At 47.0% G+C, this 18,880-nt stretch overlaps 1 protein-coding gene across 1 annotated transcript; it reads left to right on the plus strand.

Moving 5' to 3' along the window:
• Positions 1-7,338: 7,338 nt before the first annotated feature.
• LOC123454638 (sialic acid-binding Ig-like lectin 8) lies at positions 7,339-17,330 on the plus strand. The gene is made up of 6 exons (XM_045133361.1): positions 7,339-7,768; positions 7,964-8,242; positions 8,443-8,490; positions 9,315-9,572; positions 16,511-16,619; positions 17,198-17,330. The coding sequence occupies exons 1-6, from the start codon at positions 7,339-7,341 to the stop codon at positions 17,253-17,255; spliced, it is 1,182 nt and encodes a 393-aa protein (XP_044989296.1). The 3' UTR covers positions 17,256-17,330.
• Positions 17,331-18,880: the final 1,550 nt, after the last annotated feature.

An 18,880-nucleotide genomic window follows, 5' to 3' on the forward strand; every position in this document is an offset into this window, starting at 1 on the left:
ATGTGACAGAAATGCATTGTGTCCATGTAGGAAAATGTCACAATCTTATTAGTATGAATAAAAATATGAATCCATCCTGTATTTTTTGGTTTGTTGAGGTGGGATTATGCAGTAGCTCAGGCTGAGCAGAATTTCATTATGTAGTTGCAGAGTGGCCTCAAACTCACAGCAATCCTCCTACTTCTGCCTCCCAAGTGCTGGGATTCAAGGCATGCGCCACCACATCCTGCTAACAAATCATTTTTATAAGTGTCCTAGTTAGCTTTGATTATGGCTCACTCACTACAGTGCTTTCTTGTGAGCAGGACCTGAGATGGAATCCCAATGCTCACATAAACGCCACGCATGATCCTATGGAACTACAGTTCTAGTTGTGTGGAGGGAGAGACAGGAGGATTCAAGGGGCTTACTCAGCAGACATTTAGCTGACTTTGTGAGTCGTAGATCTATGTGGAAATTTGAATATGAAATGTCTCCCACAGCCTCATGTTTGATAAGCCTCACTCTCAACTCTCCAGGTGGTGTCTATTTGGGAGGTGGAGGCTGACACAGGTGTGCTTCTGGGGGTGGCTTTGGGGCATTGAAGCTGCGCTCCCACTGCTCAGAGTTCAGCTCACTCTCTTGCTGTTCCCTCCCATCTGCTGTGGCAAATGTGACGCCCAGAATCTGATCTATTATGCTTATCTCATGAGATGAAATGTACCTTCAACTCTGTAATACTCATAGAAACATCCTCTTCCCATAAGCTACTCCGGCTTAGGTGTTCTATCCCAGCCATGAGAAGGTGAATGGAACACTTGTCATTTCTGAGGCTCCAAGTGCATGGACTACCTGAGGATGACACATGACTGTTATCTCTAGCATGTACATGCTCAAGCACACGTGTGCCTACACACATATGAACATGCATCCACATACAACTTCCCTTGCTAACCCGATAATTTTAAACACAGGCAGTGGCTCTTATGGTTATTCCACATGTGTTATCCCATAAACTATGAATCTGTATCTTTCTTAAAAAATCATATAGTTTTACTTATTTATTTGCAAGTAGGAACAGATAGAAAAGAGACAGAAGGCATGGGCGTATCAGGCCCTCCAGCCACTGCATCAAACTCCACATGCACATGCCTTCTTGTGCATCTGGGTTTACATGGGCACTGGGAAGTAAAACCCAGGTAGTTTGGCTTTGTAGACAAGATACTTAAGTGCTGAGCCGCCTCTCCAGCCTAGGAATCTGTATTATTCCCTCACCTATGTTGAATGAAGCACAGATCAAGCATTATGGCTGTGGATGAGTGTCAGCAGCCCTTGGGGACCAGAATCACCAGCCATGACAGTGGCTGATTCTAAACAGTCTTCCTTGCTTTGACCATCAGGATCTCACCCAGCTTGCTCTCCCACAGCCTACTCTGACGAGACAGCAGCAGTGGTTCCCTGAACACACTGGCAAGTCCTTCCTCAACTGGCTGACTAACATACCTGTCACTGCCTCTTCTTCCCACTGAGATTATATGAGAGAAAGAAATATGACTTACAAGACTTTGCATCACGGATCGGTTCATTTCCTAGGTGTATTTCAGGTCCTTCAGAGAAAAAGAATCCATGAGTGTGGAATACATGTACACATAAGGGCATGTACACAAACATTTGCATATGCATCAACACTATAGATTTTCACATGCCCGTACATGGACGGTTGGTCTCTCGTCACACACAAGCTGTCCTTGAAAGTGGGGCTTTTTTAAAGAGGACATGAGGATCAGAGGAGGCCCTGCAATTGGGGATCATCATGGCAGCATAAGTAGGTTTATAAGAAGAACCAAGACCCAAGGGAACACTTGCTCTGTCTGCTGTGTAGCTGCTGTCCACCCCGTCATGATGCAGTGAGAAGATGTCACCAGAAGCTAAGCATACCCAGAGTCACACTTTGAGAACTTGCCAGGTCCTGAAACTGTGAGCCAAGTATACACGTTCTCTTTAAAACATTGCTGTGGGCTATTTGGCAACCTTTGTGTCGGGGTCTCAATCTCTGTTTCTTGTCTCAATATCTCTGCTGTCTATCCATGCCTCCTGGTCTCCATAACTCTGTCCCGGTCTTCCTCCTTCTGTCTCTATGTCGCTGTCTATATTTCTGTCTGTATCTGTCTGTGTCTCTTTATCTGTCTTTGCACTATCTTTCTTGGTCTTTCTGACCACATCTCTCTTTGTCTTCCTCAAACATGACCCCACACACAAACACTGACATTCGGCATCGTAAGTTTGCAGATGGTCCTTAGTCTACACTTTGCACTGGGTGAAGGGCTCCTGTGAATAGGCAAAAGGGCCCAACTGCATGTCAAAAATCACATACATCAGGGACAACGTCTTGGTGAGACAGAAGAGCTACCTTTGACATCCCCCAGGGTCTTCTGTGTGCCAGCATGCATTTTCCTTAGGGTGGTGTGTCCCTAAATCCTTGTGTGAGTTATCAGCACTCCCTGTTTCATGGGGCTCCCTGAACACCCTAAATTCTGTTCAGCATTTGAGCAGCCTTATGCCACACCACTGAGGTGAGTTAATGGATCAGTGACCGTGCATGAAGCTGCAGTGGTCTCGGGTCCCACTGATCTTCTGAGTGCTGTGGCCTCATCAATTTCTGCTTTGCTTTGTGGTCAGTGTGAACCTGGACATATTCTGGACACCACAGTTCAGCCTGGCTAAGGTGAAGGAATCCCAGCTCCATAGGTGTCTTATCACTGGGCTTCGTTTCCTGTCAGGCCTGGGTGATGCGCCTCAGCTGGACATATGCTTCTCCTGCATGCAGAGGCTCTTGGTTCTGTCGCGGCCTTGCACACAGTACTCACGCTGTAATCCCAGAACTCAGGAGGGGGAGGTAGAGACTCGGCAGTTCAAGGTCACTGCCAGTTAGTGAATTCGAATGAAGCCTGGTATACATAAGACACTGTATCAAACAAATCAATAATCAAAGACAACAGACAACATCTGAGACACTGTACCCCTAGTTTTGCTCTGGGAACTTTTGACATGTCGCACTAAGATGTGGCCAAAGATTGTACTCCCATTAGAGTGACATGAATCACCTATGCCACCACTGAGGTTATGAGAGAACGTATAGAAGATTTTGGCCTCCTTGGCAACTGGGCTGTCAGGACTCAGACCTTCTCATCCTCTGCTTTCTAGTTCTGAAATATTGCAGGCTCACCGGGCGTGGTGGCCTATGCCTTTAATCCCAGCACTGGGGAGGCAGAGGTAAGAGGATCGCCATGAGTTCCAGCCCAGCATGAGACTCGGTAGTGCATTCCAGGTCAGACTGAGCTAGAGTGAAATGCCAACTCAACCCCCCCCCAAAAAAACGTGTTGCAGTCTTAATGCACACTGAAGGGCAAGGGAAGGACCATGCAGAAGGCTCAGCAGATAAAGGTCTTGTGCAGGGATGGGGATCTGAGTGTGGAATGCAGCAATCCTGTGAAAAGAAGAACGAGGAGGAGGAGGAGGAGGAGGAGGAGGAGAAGGAGGAGGAGGAGGAAGAGGAGGAGGAGGAGGAGGAAGAGGAGGAGGAGGAAGAGGAGGGGGAGGAGGAGGAGGAAGAAGAAGAGGAGGAGGAGGAGAAGGAGGAACAGGAGGAGGAAGAAGAAACAGAAGAAGGCGGCATTGCCATGCTAGTAATCCCAGCATGGGGGAGGTGGAGACAGACAGGTACCTGGGGCTCCCTGGCCAGCTGCTCTTGCTGGATCTGTGACCCATAGGTCAATCAAAGACCCTGTCTAAAAAAAACAACAGTGCAGACTTTTAAATAGCTCAGTATTAAAGGCCACATTCTTACAAATCCGGGTGGCCAGGGTTCAGTTCCCCAGCACCCAGTAAAACTAATGCCACTGGAGTTTGTTTGCAGCTGCAAGTGGTGGTGGCCCTCTCATAGTCTGTGTCTCTACTCTCTCTCTCACTTTTCTGAAGTAGAGTCTCACACTAGCCCAGCATGATCTGGAATTCAGCATGTAGTGTCAGGTTGGCCTTGAACTCTCAGCAATCCTCATACTCTGCCCCCAAGTGCAGGGATTAAAGGCATGCGTCACCATGCTCCTCTTTTCTCTCTCCTTTCGTATCGCTGCCAATGTCTCTCTCATTAAATAAATAAGAAGTATTTTAAAAGCTAATGTGGGAGCTGTTGTAAGATACTCAATGTCTACGTTGGCCTCCACATACACATACACAGATGGGTAAAAGCGCACACACTCATACAGACACGCCCACTGAAAAGGAACACGAATGGACAATGATGACTCCCTGTTGTAAGGGAGAAGATAAATGTCCTGTTGTATGAACTGTTGGGCTGCTTTCATGACTGCTCACTCATTCTGTCTGGCCATTAGACACCTTATCTTTGCGATGAGGAAGGGGTTGCTCCTCACTCAAGGATGTTGGGATGACCAATGAGAACATGTATGCAGAGGGAAGCATGGCCCCTCCACCTTCCCTGCCTTAGAACAAAGCATTATCTTTATTGCACAGGGTGGACAGAAGGACAGTGAGGAGAAAACAAGTCTGCACCTCTCGCAGTGCCTACACCCTAGCACCTAAGGACCTTGTTCTCCCTGCTTCCCCTACTGACCTTCTGGTTCCCGACATAGGTCCTCTGGTCAGTGTGATCAGACTGCTCCATTGTGCTGCACACACCTCAACCTGTGCGGGCAGCTAGGTCATGAGCTGCATGCTTCCCAGGCTTTGAATAGGGATCTCCTGGACCAGGATGTCTGTGAAAGGCATAGAGCATCCCTGCCGGCTGTGCCCTAGATCTTGATCTCGGGGTTGGTCCCATAAAGGAGCACGCTACTAATATGGCTGAGAAATTTTAGGGTAGAGGGACAGTGAGACAGAGGATGAGGGATACACCACCGAGGAATCCACTGGAATACAAATCCTTATTGACCACATGAAAGCACCTGCCATGTCTGTTTTCTCTCATCTTCCTCAGATCTGACGCTCCACTCCTGCAGAGCAAAATCCCTTCCCTTCTCTAGTCTGCGCTTCCCTAGCCATGGAGGTTATAAAATCGTGCAGTGAGCGGTGTCTCCCATCCAGATGTTGATGTGCAGAGAACGGCATGTGAGGCTCGGCACCCATGCAGCTTGTGGAAATCACATCCTGTCCCAGTCAGGTGGGTTGCTGGAGCATTCAGCGAAAACAGAGTGACTTACAGACATCAGAAGTTTATTACTTATGGATAGGGAGGTTGGGGGGCCAAAAGCAAGATATGGGAGAAGTCATGTCCGCTGAAGACACATCCTCTCACAGATGGTGTCCTTCCATGTCTTCATGAGCTAAAAGAGGCAAACGACCTCTCGAGGCTCTCTACAATCATGGTCACTCATGTCTTTCATAAAGATCCTGCCCCATGGCAGAATCCCCATCCAAAAACCCTACCTCCCATTACTATAACAGTGAGGATGAAGATTTATTTACTTATTTATTTACTTTAGAGAAAGGAAAAAGGAAAGAGAGAGAGAGAGAGAGATTGGGTGCTCCAGGGTCTTCAACCACTGCAAACAAACTCCACAAGCATGTGCCACCTTGTACCTCTGACTTAATTGGGTCCTGGGGAACCAAAACTGAGTCTTTTGGCATTGCTGGCAAGTGCTTTAAACACTGAACCTTCTCTACAAACTTGGCAAGAGTATCTTAACCCGTGAATTTTGGAGGGATTTTAACTTTACCTTCTGAAAATGGGGAAGGGGTTGTATGGGCCTCCCACTTATCTTGATCGGGTGTCACAAGTTCCCTTTTTGAGTGCCCTCTCTCGGTGTCTTCCCCAGGCCTCTTCTTTGCAACCTTCTGCTCTTCTTAAGAAACTGAAGACCATAGGAAGCAGATCAGAGAGCCCAGCCCTTCTGGCCATTGAAACGCTGGGCAAATTTAAATTCTTTGTGTATATGCTATTTTCATCTTTTGTAGTCATGGACTGGAGAGAAAGCTCAGTGCCTGTGTGGAAAGTCTCCAGGCCTGAGTTCAAATCCACAGCCATCTGTGTAAGGTCAGAAGTCAAAAGTGGTTTGTGTATGTGGAATTCATTTGCAGTGGCAGAGTTCCTGGGTACTTACACACACACACACACACACACACAAATAAATGAAGGAATAAAAATTAAAAATACCTCAGGGGTGCTGGTGGTATTGCTCAGTGGTTAAGATACTTGCCTGCAAAGTCTAATGACCTGGCTTTAATTCCCTAGTAACCATGTAAGGTTGTTTGCACCAAGTGTCACAGTGTCCAGAGATCATTACAGATGGTAGAGGTCCTGAATTGCCCATTCACTGTCCCTTTCTCTCTCTCTCTCTCTCTTTCTCTGTGCAAATAAATAAATAAATACTTAATAAAAAATTCCTCAGGCCAGGTATAGTGGCTCATGCCTTTAATCCCAGCACTTGGGAGGCAGAGGTAGAAGGATTGCCCAGAGTTCGAGGACAGCCTGAGACTACATAGTGATGTCCAGGACAGCCTGAGCTAGAGTAAGGCCCTACCTCGGAAAAACCAAAAAAGATAAAAAGTTCCTCAAAAGAAGAAGGGAGGGGCACAAGCTTCTCCAGGATGTCCCCTGTTGTGACAGAATAACAACCTGTGTCTCTTCTTCCCTTTTGACGATCCTCTCTACCAGGTTCCACTGTACAGAGACCACAGAGTCAGTTCCTTTTTGTCTATTGTGGGCCATGTCCCAGTACATGACATAGGTGTGCTTGTTTTAATTATATATGTTTATATTTTTTCACACAAGGTCTTATAAATCCCAAGCTCATCTGAGACTCACTATGTGGCCAAGCATGACCTAAATCCTGATTCCCCTGCCTCCACCCGCTTCCCGAATGCTGAGATTACCGGCATGCAACACCTGGTTAGGCTTGTGAGGTGCTGGCTTTGAACCCACTGCCTTGTCTTTACAGAGCAATCACTCTCCCAGCAGAGATATACTCCCAGGCCCCTGTGGGTTTGAATAGGAAGTACACTCACCGCCACCTCTGCACAGTCTCCTCTGCTCATGTCACTGATTGTAAAAAGAAGGCTGGCCTCGAATCTGGGCCAGGTAAACCCTTCACTCAACCTGCCACTTCCCCACTGAGCCTCCTCCCATGGGGAGTTCCTGCTATTGGAAGATCTCTCATCTTCTCCCTGGAAAGTAATATGTTGGGGACAGGGTCCAGGCCACTGTGCAGAGTGTGCCATGACAGACTGCTGAGAAAATCACGGTCACATCCTCCCCCAGCTTCCTGTGGGGCCTCCTTCCAGTTCCTCTAGAAGCGTCCAATAGAGCAGACTGTCCATGGCGGCCCTGAGCTACAGCCAGACATGCTGCCGCTCCTTCTGCTCCTGCTGCTCTGGGGACCTGAGAGGGTGGATGGCGTGTGGAAAAACCCTGAGGGTTACGTGCTGAATGTGCCAAGTCAGGTGACTGTGCAGGAGGGCCTCTGTGTCCATGTGCCCTGCAATTTCTCCTACCAACGGGATTATTGGACTGACTCACATCCAGCTTATGGCTTCTGGTTCTTGGAAGGATCCAATACAAGAAATGATTCTCCAGTGGCAACTAACAAGCCAGAAAAACCCGTCCAGAAGGCTGCTTTGGGCCGATTCTCCCTTGTTGGGGATCCAAAGGACAACAACTGTACCCTGGAAATCAGAGATGCCAGGAAGAAGGACAGGAAGTCATACTTCTTTCGGCTAGAGAGAGGGGATACAAAGTGGAACTATCAGAAACATCTACTTGTGAATGTGAAAGGTAAGTCAACATAAACCTCTATTCAGCCACATAGGAAGGTTATGGTTGTCACAGGACAAGGCCAGGATGTCACCTTGACCTCAGGGAGGCTGGGGCTGGATCATCAGAGCTCGGTGGGTGTAGGTGGATCAAAGCCTGCACTTTCCCACAGCTGGACCTCATCCATCCTCACTCAGTGCCTCTTCTGTTCACCAGCCCTCACTCACAACCCCCACATCGACGTCCCAGAGACCTTAGAGGCCGGGCAGCCCAGCAACCTGACCTGCTCTGCTCCCTGGGCATGTGAATCGGGCCCACCCCCCATGGTATCCTGGACTGTGGGCTCTGTGACAACCCTGGGACCCAGAACCACTCGCTCCTTGGTGTTGAGCCTCATGCCCAGGCCCCAGGACCATGGCACCAATCTCACCTGCATGGTGACTCTACCTGGACCCAATGTGACCAGGAGAACGACCACCTATCTCAATGTGTCATGTGAGTCTAGGCTAAGACATTGGGATGTCTAATAGAGTGGGGTCTCCAGAGCATTGGGGTCTGGGTCAGCTTCTGAATTCTGAGTAATGATTGCTAAAATCTGGGTTCTGGGCAGGTCAGGAGGGTCATGCCCTCACCATTCCTAAGCAGTATGGGTACAGAGCCTCCTACTGATTGCCTTTCATGTCTCCCTGTCCTAGATGCTCCACAGAACCTGACTGTGACCACCTGGGAAGGAATTGGAGGAGGTAGGTAGATCCTCTGTGGTTTTCGGGTGCAGGGGTCAACTTACCACTCCCTAGGTTCATCCCAGTGGCAAGGATCCCCTTTGGGAGACAGTGTTCCCTCCTATGTCTTGTCCCCTCAGTTTCGTTGGGACGTGTCACTCATTCTCTGGTGACCAAAGGGATAGGGTAACATTCATCAGGGAGAACCACACATTCTAAGCCTTTCTCATCCATCTATGCATCAATATTCATCTTTGACTCTTTATTCCCCCAATGGTTTTTATGTGAGTGCTTGCTCAAAGAGACGGGACCACAGAGCAACCATTCAGAATGCACAGAAATCTGACCCCAGCTGCTCATTCACTTCCCTAGAAGTGACCAGTGTCTGCACAGGTTGTATGATCCTGGCTTGTCCAGCAGAGTATCTAAGAGGTCAATGGATAGTAGCAACACAGAAAGTCCTCATTCTTCCTTCTCTGGTGCCTACTGCATGGAGGGACCCATTCTGTGACTTCTTGTATCAAAGGCAGCTGTGCCATTGATATACCTCATATCGAAACAGTGTGCAATGATTATCTTTGTCTATATCTGTGTGTATGGGTTTGTGTGTATTTGTTTGCTGAAGTCCTAAGGGCAAAAAGGATCTATGTCATATGATGTCTCTACCTTTGAGAGTGACAGTCACATTGCCCACACTGAAACCAGACCCATTTACATCTCTGCTGGAGATGGCTGAAAGCATGGATTTCCTGTAGTCTATGTTCCATGTTGATGTGTCCAACTCCCTCCCATGTCTCCTGTTTTCTTTGTTTTAATCCCTTTGTCACTTGGACCCTTCTCTACAGCATCCACGTTCCTGGAGAATGGCTCATTTCACCTCATTCCAGAGGGACAGTCTCTGAGTCTGCTGTGTGCGGCTGACAGCAACCCCCCTGCTAGACTGAGCTGGTTCTGGGGAAACCTGATTGTGAGCCCCTTAAATCCATCCAACCCTGGGCTGCTGGAATTGTCTCCGCACCATCTCACAGTAGGAGGAGATTTCACCTGCCAGGCTCAGAACACTGTGGGCTCCCAACGTCTCTCCTTGAGCCTGGCCATGGAAGGTAAGTGAGCATTTCGTTTGAGCAAAACAGGAGAATGTCAGCACCTGTCCATTCTTCATAGGCTCTCCCCAAAAAACAGTTCTCTTATCTTCACAGGACAGCTTGGCTCCAGCTGGGCTAAGCTCTGAGGCCAGGATTTTCTCTGCCACCAAGAGCCTCAATATTTTTTTCCCATAGCCAGTTAGCCGGGAGGAAGAAAGCCACTGGAGGGAACGGGCAACCTTAGTGTGCTGGTAAGACAAGATACTCATTGTTCAGGTCTGGAAATAAGGTGAGGTGTTTGCCCTGGCATAAAATTTAAGGGAACCCAAAGCAAAATAGCACATAAACAAACTTTAAACAATTCAAGATTGAAATATATGTGGCAGTCTGATAAGTAAGGCTAGATGCTAGGGTATTCTTGGCAACACTCTCCTGTTGAGCCATGCACTCAGGCAGTTAGCAGTTATTCTTGGTGTTCATGCTACAGCTGAGTTATACACCCAGCTTCTGGTCACATCTATGTCCAGACAGGGCTTCTTTATGTGACGTAGTTTGATATGAACACACTTTGTAGCATAGAGTGACCTGGAACTTGCAATTCTCCCTCCTTTGCACCCCATAAAATGTGGAAGGGAGGTCACTTCATGGTCCATATCTGCCAAACCACTGTGACTGTAATAAGAACAGCCTAACAAAGAATTTTTCAGAGAGGGTCTGTGATCTTAAGTGCTCTAATAAAATGGGTGTAGTGTGGGGGATCTCCGAGTTGCTTTAGATAGTGGACAACTCATATTTTCATAGTTTTAAGTGGGAACAAGAAAATATGCAGGGTCCTGGGCCAAAGTCTGAGGAGGAAAGTGGACCATGCATGGATCTTTCCTAATCTTCACCTCTCTTATGGGACATTTTCAGAGTCCAGGAACTAAGGCACAAGTGCCACTAAGCTTTAACCTTTCCTCTTTCGTGGCCAAGTTACATATCTTTTTTTGGCGGCCCTGACCTGATATTTGGGGTTAATGCATGATATTCCTTAGACCCTGCCTGCCCCAGGTAATTGATTGACATTGTGCCAGGGCCTTCTGAGCAGGTTGTCTGCTCCATTTCCATTGAGGCAGCCACCCTCATGCCTAGGACTATCAAGTTTACATGGCTGTGTTTATCTTCCCTCTTCAAACTACAACCATTCCATTGTCCACCAGGTTGGAATAACCAAACACCTCTCTTCTGCAACACTTCCTGGGGTGGTTACCCTAGGACCCATGAGGAGAGCGTGAATGGGAAGAGGGGCTCGGAGCACTGGGCACTTTTGTGTCTGGATGCTTTTAAGTGCTGTGGAGCAGGAACGATATCAGTCTCCACTTGTCCAGAGTTGTAAGTTGGGAGGTTGTAATCAACCACAGCTCCATATTGGCAAATATTTCTGTTCTGGAAGCTTCATAGAAGCTGGATTGTAGTGTATTTTGGTGAAGTGGCCATGATACGGCACAGAAATGATTTTGTTCCGTTACGCATCTCTCACTTACTGAAATCAGCACACAAGCTGCGTCACCAGTTTTTATGTCTTTTCCCAAAGTAAAGACTTTTCCTATACCATCCTTGATAAGCAGACAAGGTTCTTACTCAAATCCCCTAGCCAATGGGGCCAGAGTTTCTGTCCAGAATGGCACTCTCAGAGTTTCTTCCTTGCCATATGGTGAACATAGAAGGATAAAGATTGGGAATGCTGGCATTCCTACAGGGGCCCAGTGAATTTCACTGCTATGACATACCCCAGGGAATTCTCTGACTCAGGTTGGTAAGCCTCTTGATGTAAAACAGGTCAGCTGGAGTTTTTCTAGTGACCAGCAAGTGCATGTGCTTTATGTCCTGGAGGGAGATTTTCTGAGCTTCAAATTTACTTCCTGAGAACATGAACAGCTAAAAAGAACACACTATGTAATATTTTGCATGTGTGGAGAAGAATTAGGGACAACACTAGGGCCCATGGAGGTCTGCACTTGCCATCGAATATTCTAGTCTTCCTTGTGATGGGGGTGCAGGGCTAGCCTTACCTCACCCTAAGCGCATTCCAGTGGCAGAGATCCCTTGTTGGAGACAGTGTTCTGTCCTATCTATTGTCCCTCAGCTTGCTTAGCATGTGTCACTCATTCTCTGGCGACCAAAGGGATAGGGGAACATTCATAAGGCAGAACCACACATTCTGAGACTTTCTCATCCATCTATGCATCAATCTTCATCTTTGGCTCTTTATTCCCCCAATGGTTTTTATATGAGTGCTCGGTCACAGCAAACATTCACAACACACAGAAGTCTGACCCCAGGGGCTCACTCGCCTCCCTAGAAGTGACCGGTGCTTGCACAGGTTGTATGAGCCTGGCTTTGCCCAGAAGAGTATCTGAGGGGTCAATGGATGGTAGTAACACAGACAGTCCTCATTCTTCCTGACTGTGGTGCCCACTGCATGGAGGGACCCCATTTTGTGACTTCTTGTATCCAAAGCAGCCGTGCCGTTGATATATCAAAACAGTGTGCAATGATTACTCTTTGTCTATATCTGTGTGTGTGGGTTTGTGTGTATTTGTTTGCTGAGGTCCTAAGCTCAAAATATATCTATGTCACATGATGTCTCTTCCCTGAGAGTGACAGTCACATTGCCCTCACTGAAACCAGACACATTTACATCTCTGCTGGAGATGGCTGAAAGCATGGATTTCCTGTAGTCTAGTCCATGTTGATGTGTCCACCTCCCTCCCATGTCTCCTGTGTTCTTTGTTATAATCTCTTTGTCACATGGACCCTTATCTACAGAGCCTATTGTCTTGGAGAATGGCTCCTTTTTCCACATTCCAGAGGGCAAGTCTCTGAGCCTACTGTGTGTGGCTGACAGCAATCCCCCTGCTAGACTGAGTTGGACCTGGGGAAACCTGAGGTTGGACCCCTTGCTTCTTTCCAACCCTGGGCTGCTGGAATTGTCTCCACACCATCTCAAAGTGGGAGGAGATTTCGCCTGCCAGGCTCAGAACACTGTGGGCTCCCAACGTCTCTCCTTGAGTCTGGCCATGGAAGGTGAGTGACCACTGGGTTGGAGCAAGACAAGAGAAGGTCAGCACCTGTCCATCCTTCACAGGCCCTCCACAAACAACATTTCCCTTAGCTTCACAGAAAAGCTTGGTTCCAGCTGATTTAGGCTGTGAGACCAGGATTTTCTCTGCCACCAAGAGCCTCACTGTTTTCTTCCCATAGCCAGCTAGCCGGGAAGAAGAAAGCCACTGGAGGGAATGGGCCCCAAGAGTTTGCTGGTAAGACAATGTACTTGTTCTTCAGGTCAGACTTAGGTGAGGTGTTTGTCCTGGCATAAAATTTAAGTGAACCCAAACAAAATAGACATAAACGAACATTAAACAGTTCAAGAATGAAATACATGTGGCGGTCTGATGATTAAGCCTAGATGCTAGGGTATTCTTGGAAACACTCTCCTGTTGGGCCATGCACTTAGGCAGTTAGCGGTTGGTTATTCTTGGTATTCACTCTACAGCTAAGTTATACACCCAGCTTTTGGTCACATCTATGTCCAGACAAGGCTTCTCTACATGACGCATATTGATATGAACACACTTTGTAACATAGAGTGACCTAACTTGCAATTCTCCCTCCTTTGGACCCCAAAAAATCATGGACTGGAGACCTCCACTTCATGGTCCATGTCTGCCCAACCACTGTGACTGTAAGAAGAACAGCCTAGCAAATATTTTTCCAGAGAAGGTCTATGAACTAAGGTGTTCTAAGGAAATGGATGTAGTGTGGGGGTCTCAGACTTGCTTTAGATACGAGCCAACTCAGAATTTCTCCATTTTAAGTGGGAACAAGAAAATTTGCAGGGCCTGGGCCAAAATCAGAAGAGGTAAGTGGACCATGCATGGATCTTTCCTAATCTTCACCTCTCTTATGGGACATTTTCAGAGTCCAGGAACTAAGGCACAAGTCCCACTAAACATTAAACTGTGTTTTTCCTCTTTTGTGGCCAAGTCACCTATCTTTCCTTGGCAGCCCTGACCTGATATCTAGGGTTAGTGCATGATATTCCTTAGAACCTGCCTGCCCCAGGTAATTGATTGACATTTGCTAGGGTTTTCTGAGCAGGTTGTTTCCTCCATTTCCAATGCTGGCAGCCACCCTCATGCCTGGGCATATCAAGTTCACAAGGCTGTGTTCATCTTCCCTCTTCAAACTACAACCGTTCCATTGTCTACCAGGTTGGAGTAACCACACACCAGTTTTGTGCAACACTTCCTTGGGTGGTTATACTAGAACCCATGTGCCTGTGAGGATAGTGTGAATGGGGAGAGGAGCTCAGAGCACTGGGCACTTTTGTGTCTGGATACTGGTACGTGCAGTGAAGCGGGAAAAATATTATTCTCCAGTTGTCCAGGGCTGTCAGTTGGGAGGACGTAATCAAAAGCAGCTCCACGTTGGCAAATCTTTCTGCTCTAGAAGCTTCATAAAAGCTGGACCAGACTGTATTTTGGTAAAGGGGTCAGGATAGAGTACAGAAATTATTTTGTTCCATATGCATCTCTCACTCACTGAACTCAGCACACCAGCTGCGTCACCAGTTTTTATGTCTTTTCCCAAAGGAAAGACTCTTGCTATACCATCCTTAATAAACAGACAAGGGTCTTAACTCAAATCTCTCTCCTCATCAGACATTGGGGCCAAGGTTTTTGTCCAGAATGGCACTGTCGGGGTTCCCTCACTGCCAGATGGTGAACAAGGGAGTTTAGAGATTGAGAATGCTGTCATTCCTAGAGCAGCCCAGTGAATTTCACTACTATGACATACCTCAGGGAATTTTCTGACTCAGGTTGGTAAGCCTCTCGTGATATAAAACAGGTCAGCTGGAGTTTTTCTAGTGACCAGCAAGTGTATGGGCTTTATGTCCTGAAGGGAGAATTTCTGAGCTTCAAATTTACTTCCTGAGAATGTGAACAGCTAAAAAGAATTCACTATCTAATACTTTGCTTGTGTAGAGAAGAATGAGGGACAATAGGGGCTGTGGAGGAGTGCCCTTTGTCATAGAATATTCTAGTCTTCCTTGTGATGTGGGAATATTCAGAATCTATTAAAAAACTTTTCTTTCAAGGAGAGCCTGATGTTCCTACACCTGGGATTGACATAACAGTCCAGAACTTTGGTTGGTCTCAATCAGACAATAGAAATACGTGATGATGTGCAGTTCCCTTCTCATTTCTGGGACAAAGCTCCTGATCAAAAGCAGCTGATGGAGGAAAGTTATTTTATTCTGGATTGCAGTCTTGAGGGGACACTCCATGATGGCAGGGGAAATCATGACATGAGTAAGGGCTGTACATCACGTCGGCCACCACACGTGGAAAACGGCAGTATGAGAGGAGCAGATCTCAGACAAGGGGAGCTACGCCACTACAAGGGGAGCTACGCCACTACTACGCCCATCACCAACATCAGACCTCCTCCCCAAGGCTGCACTGCCCAAATTGCCACCAGCTAGGGACCAAGCATTCACCCACATGATTTTACAGGGGCGTCTAATTCAAAGAATCACAGTTAGTGAAAACAGAAACTTCACTACTCAGACGAGATATTGTACATTTCACTTTTTCGTGCTCTGTTTATAAAACCTTTCAAAAAGAGGTTAATGGGAGAAAGTCTCTCTGCATTACAATATGGATAGTGATAAGTTGGAGAGTGATTAAACCATCATACTGCCTTTCTCATAATGAAAACCAAAGATTGGTTATCTTCCAGTCATCCTTTATGTGAATCACAGGACCTGCCTTCTAAAATTCTAGGGTTCTTTTCTTTTTCTTCTATTTTGTTTGTGTGCGACAAGGCCCTTTCACTATGCATCCCAGGATTCCCTGAAAATTTCTATATGCTCCTGATGGTGAAATCCACAGGTACCACTCTCCTGAAATATCTATTGTCTCCTCCCTATCCCTTTTCCTGGTCAAATAATTGCCCATAATTTTCTGTGTGTTGTTCCCAGCTTGGCTTTCCCATCCATCTGCGTTGCTAGGAGCATCCACCCATTTTCCCTACTAAGCCTTGAGCTTATTCCTCATCTCCCCCAATTTCCTATCCATTGCCAAGTTTATCTTCACCCCACCCTGCTCATAGATATGGCATCTCTGTCCATCAACAACATCTGCGACATCTTCTTTTTCTTGAATAGATATGTATATGAGAATGTGTACATGCATATGTGTGCCTGTATGTTTGGATGCCACCTTATATCCTGTGGTATCATTCCTTATGAACAGTTCACCTTTTCTGAAAGAAGGGGTATCTTTGGCGTGGAGCTCTCCAAAGCTTGACAAGCTGCCAAATGAGCATCAAGCATTGACCTCTCTATGCCTCCCCATCACTGGGCTTCTAGACACTCACAAACTTCCTTGGCAATTTCCCATGAGTTCTAAGGATTGAATCCATATTGTCTTGCCTCACCAGACAAGAGCTGTATTCAATGGGTTTCTTCATCATCATACTCTTCCTTCTGCACTTATGCTATTGTATTGTTCAATAGTTCTTGAGAGAGTCCCTTCCCAACAGGGACTCATTAATCCACTTCTTTATCTGCTACCTTCCCTGTCCCCGTTCTCCCCACATACAGAGACTTTTGCCTTCATCACCTTCACTCTCCCTCCTCCACAATTTCTCCCACTATAGCCCATGTCTCTCAGTGTTCACTTCAGAAGGGTCATAAACCCAGAACTGGCCCTGTCCTTCCCCTGTCCAAACTTTTCAGCACCCGCTGAGCTCCCAGCACCTTCAGCAGAGCCTGTCTGTGCAGAAATAAGGGGCAGGAAAGCTGTCGGGGTTTTGGCATGTCACCTGGAGAGGTGCTGGGATATGTGGTGGAAAGAAGTGCTGGGACAAGGATGTCATGTCCTCCTTTTTCCTCTTCCTTTCTGTTGCAGATGAGAAGCAAAAGGACTCCTGGCCACTGGTCTTCACTCTGATCAGGGGGTCTGTCATGGGAACTGTCTTCCTCCTCATCTATGGCCTCACTTGGATCTACTATACCAGGTGAGTAGGTCTGCCCCTCTCCAGTGTGGCACCCCAATTTCCAGCTGGGGTAGAGCTGTCTTATACCACCTGTTGTTGTTGTTTGTTCATCTTCTTCTTCTTCTTTTTCTTTCTTGTTTTTGAGGTAGGGTCTCAATCTAGCTCAGGCTGTCATGGAATTCACTATGTAGACTCAGGGTAGCCTCAAACTCACAGCAACCCTCCCACTTCTGCCTCCGGAGTGTTGGAATTACAGGCGTGTGCCAGTACACCAGGCCCACCTGTTATTCTTTAGCCACTGACTCTGATGTGAGAGCCTATGGGTTGTGCAGGGGTGCCGGTGTCTATGGTGCCGGGCTCTGACACTTCACTAGTGCCCTCCTTGTTGACTCAGGACGTGCCGGTGGTCCGAGACCAGGAAAGGGAACATGGAACTGTCACTGTTGGCCTCTCCCTGGGAGCTCTCAAGTGACACGCCCCCCCCTTCCCTGTTGACACTTGTGCCCCAACCCATGCAGAGGTGTCCTTTGATGACTGTACTCTTATCACTGTAACGTTGCTCTGTTTATGCCTACTACGTATTTGTGTTTTGCTTCTAGATTAAAATCACTGTCCACTTTGGTCCAAGAAACTTCTGCTTGCAGTGAGCATTGGTGACCATAGAGACTCCTAACTGGTCACAGTCTTGAGAATGAGAGAGTGGGCAATGCTCAGCCATAAATTGGATCACCCCTGTATGGCTGAGGGACCATGGCAGAAAAATGTGGCAGCATTAGAGCTGGAGAAAGTGGAGGAGAGGCGTGGAACTCTGTCTCCTGGACATGGCATGGCTGTGGCAGTGATCACTGAACTTACACCAAGTGTGGTTTCTTGCACAAGACCTGTGAAAGGTTGGGCCTATGAATACTTTGTTAAAGAAGAGGAAAGGGCTGTGAAGGGAGATTTGTGTATAAATAATAGTATTATATGGGAGGGAGTATTCAAGGAGGGATTTTTGCATAATTAATGGTTTATGAGGAAGGGAGTTACCAAGGAGGATTTTTCTGTGTAATTAACGGTTTCTGGGGCAGGATGTTATGAAGGGCGATTTGTGTATAATTAATGGCTTATGATTGAGGGAGTTATAAAGGGGGATTTGTGTATAATAGTTTTTAGGGGAGGGAGAGCCACTTTCTTCACTGGTGAAGCTATTGGTAAGTTGTCCATGCTCGAACAAGTTACTGTAAGGAAAGTCACTGGCGGCCGTACACACGGAGAAAAAGAGATGAAATTAGAAGGGAAACTGGTTGGAAGAGGATGAGGATTGGCAGTGGGGAAGGGTCATGAAAGTGTGATGTGGGGTAATGTGACAGAAATGCATTGTGTCCATGTAGGAAAATGTCACAATCTTATTAGTATGAATAAAAATATGAATCCATCCTGTATTTTTTGGTTTGTTGAGGTGGGATTATGCAGTAGCTCAGGCTGAGCAGAATTTCATTATGTAGTTGCAGAGTGGCCTCAAACTCACAGCAATCCTCCTACTTCTGCCTCCCAAGTGCTGGGATTCAAGGCATGCGCCACCACATCCTGCTAACAAATCATTTTTATAAGTGTCCTAGTTAGCTTTGATTATGGCTCACTCACTACAGTGCTTTCTTGTGAGCAGGACCTGAGATGGAATCCCAATGCTCACATAAACGCCACGCATGATCCTATGGAACTACAGTTCTAGTTGTGTGGAGGGAGAGACAGGAGGATTCAAGGGGCTTACTCAGCAGACATTTAGCTGACTTTGTGAGTCGTAGATCTATGTGGAAATTTGAATATGAAATGTCTCCCACAGCCTCATGTTTGATAAGCCTCACTCTCAACTCTCCAGGTGGTGTCTATTTGGGAGGTGGAGGCTGACACAGGTGTGCTTCTGGGGGTGGCTTTGGGGCATTGAAGCTGCGCTCCCACTGCTCAGAGTTCAGCTCACTCTCTTGCTGTTCCCTCCCATCTGCTGTGGCAAATGTGACGCCCAGAATCTGATCTATTATGCTTATCTCATGAGATGAAATGTACCTTCAACTCTATAATACTCATAGAAACATCCTCTTCCCATAAGCTACTCCGGCTTAGGTGTTCTATCCCAGCCATGAGAAGGTGAATGGAACACTTGTCATTTCTGAGGCTCCAAGTGCATGGACTACCTGAGGATGACACATGACTGTTATCTCTAGCATGTACATGCTCAAGCACACGTGTGCCTACACACATATGAACATGCATCCACATACAACTTCCCTTGCTAACCCGAT

This window comes from Jaculus jaculus, chromosome 14, assembly GCF_020740685.1.
Source record: "Jaculus jaculus isolate mJacJac1 chromosome 14, mJacJac1.mat.Y.cur, whole genome shotgun sequence".
Classification (NCBI taxonomy): Eukaryota; Metazoa; Chordata; class Mammalia; order Rodentia; family Dipodidae; genus Jaculus; species Jaculus jaculus.

Bases quoted from the DNA above. Each gene is read 5' to 3' on its own strand.
- LOC123454638 (XM_045133361.1), top strand. From the start codon at position 7,339: ATGCTGCCGCTCCTTCTGCTCCTGCTGCTCTGGGGACCTGAGAGGGTG. The intron at 9,573-16,510 runs GTAAGTGAGCAT...TTTCTGTTGCAG, and splicing joins CTTGAGCCTGGCCATGGAAG to ATGAGAAGCAAAAGGACTCC. The intron at 16,620-17,197 runs GTGAGTAGGTCT...TTTTGCTTCTAG, and splicing joins ACTTGGATCTACTATACCAG to ATTAAAATCACTGTCCACTT.